General features: G+C 41.5%; 1 protein-coding gene across 4 annotated transcripts in view; it reads right to left on the bottom strand.

The window, feature by feature from the left end:
- LOC116069279 (up-regulator of cell proliferation) overlaps positions 1–6,117 on the bottom strand; it is a 43,495-nt gene that overhangs the window by 5,452 nt on the left and 31,926 nt on the right. For all 4 annotated transcript variants that reach the window (XM_031339811.1, XM_031339812.1, XM_031339810.1 and 1 more), the window contains 3 exons: positions 5,957–6,027; positions 3,460–3,510; positions 3,200–3,238 (listed from right to left, as the gene is read on the bottom strand). In XM_031339811.1, the coding sequence (XP_031195671.1) occupies positions 3,200–3,238; positions 3,460–3,493 (73 nt within the window). In that variant the 5' untranslated portion in view covers positions 3,494–3,510; positions 5,957–6,027. The remainder of the gene's footprint in view (positions 1–3,199; positions 3,239–3,459; positions 3,511–5,956; positions 6,028–6,117) is intronic.

The raw sequence follows: 6,117 nt of genomic DNA, 5'->3' as shown, positions 1-6,117 counted from the left end.
TATATATATATATATATATATATATATATATATATATATATATAAGTACACTGTAGCTGTCTTCAGACCCACCAGAAGAGAACATCAGATCCCATCACAGATGATTGTGAGCCACCATGTGGTTGCTAGGATTTGAACTCAGAACCTTTCTGGAAGAACAGCCAGTGCTCTTAAGCACTGAGTCATCTCTCAGTCCTTATTATTTGTTCTGAGTTTTTTGTTTTGTTTTGTTTTTTTAAGACAGGTTGCTCTATGCAGTTTTGGCTCTCCTGGATCTCAGTATGTAGCCCTGGCTAGTCTTAATCTATGTATACCAGGATGGCCTCAAATTACAGATCCATCTGTTTCAGGTGTGTACCACCACACTCAGTACCCCAGCAAGCCCTTGATTTTCTAAACATTTTATTTCTTTTATTTATATGAGAACACTGTCACTGCCTTCAGATACACCAGAAGAGAGGATCGAATCCCATTCAGATGGTTGTGAGCCACTATGTGGTTGCTGGGAATTGAACTCAGGACCTTTGGAAGAGCAGTCAGATCTCTTACCTGCTGAGCCATCTTTCCAGCCTGAAGCTCAAGATATTTTGAAGACAGCTTCATTATGTAGCTCAAGCTAGTCTCAAAATCATTAGGACTATATATGCAAGCTACCACTCCCTCTATAATACTTGGCTTTTAGGGACTTTGATTATTATTCTTGGTCGTCAACTTGACTACATCTGGAATTAACTAACACCCAAAAGTGGAGGGTACACCTTGTAAGGGATTTTTGCTTAGTTTGAAGTGGAAAGACCCACTTCTAATCCAGATCTTTGAGGTGGAAAAGCACACCTTTAATCCAGATCTCATGAGTTGGGCAGACCCACCTCCAATGTGGGCCACACCTTCTGCTGGAAGCCTATGTAAGGACATGGAAAAGGAATGTTCTGCTGTCTGCCTGCTTGCTCTCCCCTTGCCAACAAATCCATTCCTTCACTGGCATTAGGACTTACTTCTTGAGAATGCTGACATATACTGAAGACCAGCTGAGACCTCCAGCCTCATGTACTGAACTACTACAGACAGACAGACAGATGTGTACAGAGAGACTGACTCCCTCTCTGAGCTCTGTTACTCTAGAGAACCCTGACTACTGCAATGACAGTAAGCAATCTGGTGTTGCCCATTGCTTTGCAGGCACTGAATGACTAAGATATTCAAATGCCACCTTATATAATGCAAACTTTTTTTAAAATTTTTTTTAATGAAAACTTTTGTTTCTTATTTGTTTGTTTTTTCGAGACAGGGTTTCTCTGTATAGCCCTGGCTGTCCTGGAGCTCACTCTGTAGACCAGGCTGGCCTTGAACTCAGAAATCCACCTGCCTCTGCCTCCCAAGTGCTGGGATTAAAGGCGTGCGCCACCACGCCCTAATGAAAACTTTTATAAGCTGATGCTCATGAAGTTGTAACTGTTCCAGGGACTGGGCCTGATAGCTTATCAATGTAAGTATATGTGTATGTATGTATGTATTTATCTTGCAGTACTGAGATGGAACCCACATGCTAGGCAGCACTTCACCATTGAATGATATCCCTAGATCTTTTTTTTTTAATATATTTTAATTCTTTCAAGATGGGAGGAGGAATGAGGGTATTCCCATCTTGTCTCAAACCTGTGAATGGATTCAATTTTCCTGCCTTTACCTTGGAACAACAGGCATACGACACTGGAAGTGTCCCATAGCACTGATTTTAGAGCTCAGAATTCTAAGTTTATTTGCATGCACGAGCCATGGCATATGTATAGAGGTGAGAGAAAAACTAATGGAGTCCCGATGATACAACTTTGGTCATCAGGTTTGACAGCTAGCTAGCACTTTTACCCCTGAGCCATCTTGTCAGCTCAGGGATCAACTTCTAGAGCAATATGACTGAAGGCCCACTTGAGAAGTTACAGAGGGGCTATGAATTTGTTTTAAAAACAGAACAACTAGCCAGATGGTATGGTTCAGCAGATAAAACCAATTGCTTCCAAACTCGATGACCTGAGTTTGTTCCTTGTACCTACATGGTAGAAGAAAATAAATTTTCAAATTGTCGTCTGATCTCTATACACCTGCACATGTGCACAAAGTGCCCAAAGAGGTCAGAAGAGGGCACAGTATCCTTCTGGAACTGGAAAAACATCAGAGAGCTAAGGAGGCTGGAAACCAAACCTAAGTCCTTTCAGGAGCAACAAGTGCTCAACACTGAGCCAGCTCTACAGCCCCAAATAAATGTAATATAAGAATAAATAAAAATAGAAGACTGAGGCTGGGCTGGAGAGATAGCTCTGTGGTTAAGAGCACTGACTGCTCTTCCAGGGGTCCTGAGTTCAAACCCCAGCAACGACATGGTGGCTCACAACCATCTGTAATGAGATCTGATGGCCTCTTCTGCTGTGTCCGAAGACAACTATAGTTTACTAATATATAATATATAAATAAATCTTTTTAAAAAAATAAAAAAACAGAAGACTGCACTGTGTCAGAAGTTCTATATTACTTGGGTTTCCCTGTTATAACCAAATGAAGCCAGGGATATACAACAGCCATTACTGCTTAAGTAGCATGATCCATCAAAGCAACTTGGTAAAAACACATTCTATATATGTACCCATATCTGGCACTTGGCCCTTAGGAGACCATTCAGCAGCTCTGGGTCCAAGTTTGCCAATATACAAACTAAGTTATTGCTAGTGTTTCTAAATCTAGCCAGCTGGGTATTAGAATAACTTCAGGGACTGGAGCGATGGCTCAGCGGGTAAAAGCACCAACTTCTCTTCAGAAGTTCAAATCCCAGCAACCACATGGTGGCTCACAACCACCCGTAATGAGATCTGACACCCTCTTCTGGTGTGTCCGAAGTCAGCTACAGTGTACTTACATATAATAATAAATTAAAAAAAAAAAAAGAATAACTTCAGGAGCTTGTTAAAAATAAGATACACACAGGAGCCTCCACCTACAAAAACTCATGGTGATAGTGTAGCTAAGTTAAAGGAAACATTGGTTACTTTATAGTTACTAAGTAATTGGTTTTGGTTTTAGCAACATTATTAGTAATTCATAAAGAAGTGACAGACAAGAGGATTCTAGAGTCAATGAGAACTAGCCACATGAAGGGTCCTCTCCTCCCACAGAATGGAAAGCTGGAAAGGAAAGAGAAAATGAATACCTGTGGGGAAGTCATTGTCCTGAGCCTCGTTTGTACCATCTATGAGAAAAAGCAAGGGAAAATAAAGGGGATTAATCTAATAGTGTGTATTTGGATGACAGGAAGTCAATTAAGTAGAGCCTAAACCTTTTTTAAAACCACAATGTAATTCCCTGAAATCCTAACAATATAAAATATAAAACCATCGGGTCCTAGTGACTTTCACTTCTCATCTGCACCCTCCTTCCCCAGCCCAGTATGACTAAGTCAGGAGCCCCTACCTCCATAATGGAACCCGCAGTCATCTCCTTCCATTTCTCTCCATTCCAAATCTAGAAAGAAAGGACACGGGATTTTACCTCACCGGTAAGGCAGAACCTGTCTGTGAAGAAGTCTGAACTGACCGCGACTTTTGTTGATTGTTGCTACTAGAGTTCAGTATGCTGAAATGCTCAGGTTAGATCTTGGAATGAGCTAAGCTTAAACAAAACAAAGGCTGGAAATATAGCTATAGCTCTAACATTTTGTTTTTATTTAATCAACCTCATATTTTCCTCCTAAATAAGTTTTGTTTGTTTGTGACAGGCTCTCTCTACATAGCACTAGCTGGAATACCAGGCTGGCTTGAACTCACAGAGATCCATCTGCCTCTGCCTCCCAAGTGCTGGGATAAACCTAACATTTAAAACTGTTTTTTCTGATGATGTTTTCCAGAGATGGATATAGGGACAAGAAAAGAAAGAAAAAAAAAATTAGGGCGGGTGTGGCTTTTGGAAGCAAGATGGTGTGAGTGAAAATACAGAAGGACTCATGCATCAAACTACAATGTCCAGCAATTAAAATCTCATTTAAGGGCTGGAGAGATAGCTCAGCACTTAACAGCACTGACTGTTCTTCCAGAGGTCCTGAGTTCAATTCCCAGCAACCACATGGTGGCTCACTACCATCTGTAATGGGGTCTGATGCCCTCTTCTAGTGTGTCTGAAGATAGTGACAGTATACTCACATACATACATACATATAGCTTTTTAATCCCAGCACTTGGGAGGCAGAGGCAGGTGGATTTCTGAGTTCGAGGCCAGCCTGGTCTACAGAGTGAGATCCAGGACAGCCAGGGCTACACAGAGAAACCCTGTCTTGAAAAACAAAACAAAACAAAACAAAAAACAAACAAACAAACAAAAAAACAAAGAGCACCAGATGCTTTTGCAGAGAAGGCCTAGAGGTGCGGTTCCTAACACCCGTGCAGTAGCCCCAATTCCAAGGATGCAGTGCCCTCCTCTGGCCTCTGTGGGCACTGTGGACATGTAGTGTACAAGCATACACAGGCAAAACACTCATGCATATAATTTTGTTTGTTGTTGTTGTTTACAACAAGGTCTATGTAGCTCTGGCTGTCCTAGAACTTGCTATGTAGTTGAAGATGGCCTTGAACTCACAGAGAGCCATTTGCCTCTGATTCCTGAATGCTGGGATAGCAGATGTACACTACTACATGGGGTTGGTAATTTTTAGAGGCAGGTATAACGGAACACATCTGTAATCCAAGGTCGCTTATCAGGAAGGTAGCAAGCTAAAGGATTGATGAGCTTACACAGAGTTCCAGACCAATATGGACAACTTTACAACACAAGTCTTCAAAAACAAAAAGGTGAGGGAGGGTGTGACTGTGACTCAGTGACAAGCCCACACTCCAGGTCTCAGTGGAACAAGGGCAGTATGTGGCCCAGGCTCCCTTGTGGAAGCCTCATGCTGTGAGAACTGTTCCAGGCCTGTGTGGGAGAACTCAAAGTGGAGCATTAAAGCATTCCCACTGTTACCAAGTGATCCTTCCCTCCTGATTATCACAGCACCCAACACACACTTGTTAATTTTCCATCAAGAGGTGGGATACTGTTACTGATCACTAATTGGTCATCTACCATGTTATACCTCAAGACTGTTAATGCTGGTTAGAGTAAAGTGCAGAGGTGGTCCCACTGTCTCACACCATCCACAAGAAACTAACTTAAAATGGACAATCTAAATGTAAGAACTAAAAAGCATGAAACTCTTAGAAGACCCGTGAGTAAACCTTCACAGCCTGGACTTCGTTCTGGTTTCCTCGATGTGACACTAAAAACATAGCTAACAAAGCAAAAGGTCAGTGAAACACTGTGCATCAAAGGCAATACCAAAAAGGGAAGACAGGAAGGCCTCGCGGCCCACACCTTTACTCCCAGCATTCAGAAGCAGAAGCCAGATCTCTGTGAGTCTGAGGCCAGCCTGACCAAGAAGCCAGTCATAGCTATTTAGTGAAAACCCTTTTTAAAGAAAAACAAAAAAAACAAAAAACAAAACTGAACACAGAGCTAGAGGTGTATCTCAGTGGTACAGTACTTACTACGATGATTTGAGGGCCTGGGTTTGAGTTCCAGCAGCAGCAGCAACAACAAACAAACAAGCATGACACACACACACACACACACACACACACACACACACAAGACATACACTAGCACACATGGACACAGGGACAGACATACACACATGAAAGAGGGGAGGTGGGATAAAATATTTGCATAGTATGTATCTATATCTCAAATAAAAATCTAGTATTTGTACAACTTACAGCTTATTATCAAAAGAAGCTGAGATAAAATAATTTTTTCATAGAAAGAAAAAGAAAAGCCTTAAGCTTAATTTAGAGGTCAATAATCCCCAGCCAAGTCAGAGTATAGAATCCCAACAGACAGAAGAAACCTATCTATTTCAAAATGGGCCCAGGCCTAATTTTACCTGCAATTGCCACAGATGTTTGACTGCCTGAAGGTTTTACTTCTGGGGCCACTTCTCCCAGATCTGAATGCCTGAAAATTTTTCAGAAGAAAATTATCATTAAAACAGTTTACTACTACTTCCACCTAATCAAATTGTCTGCATATAAAATCTCTCGGGGG

The sequence above is a fragment of the Mastomys coucha genome, unplaced genomic scaffold (genome assembly GCF_008632895.1).
Source record: "Mastomys coucha isolate ucsf_1 unplaced genomic scaffold, UCSF_Mcou_1 pScaffold22, whole genome shotgun sequence".
In the NCBI taxonomy this organism is placed as follows: Eukaryota; Metazoa; Chordata; class Mammalia; order Rodentia; family Muridae; genus Mastomys; species Mastomys coucha.
This window is presented reverse-complemented; position numbering and strand designations above follow the sequence as displayed.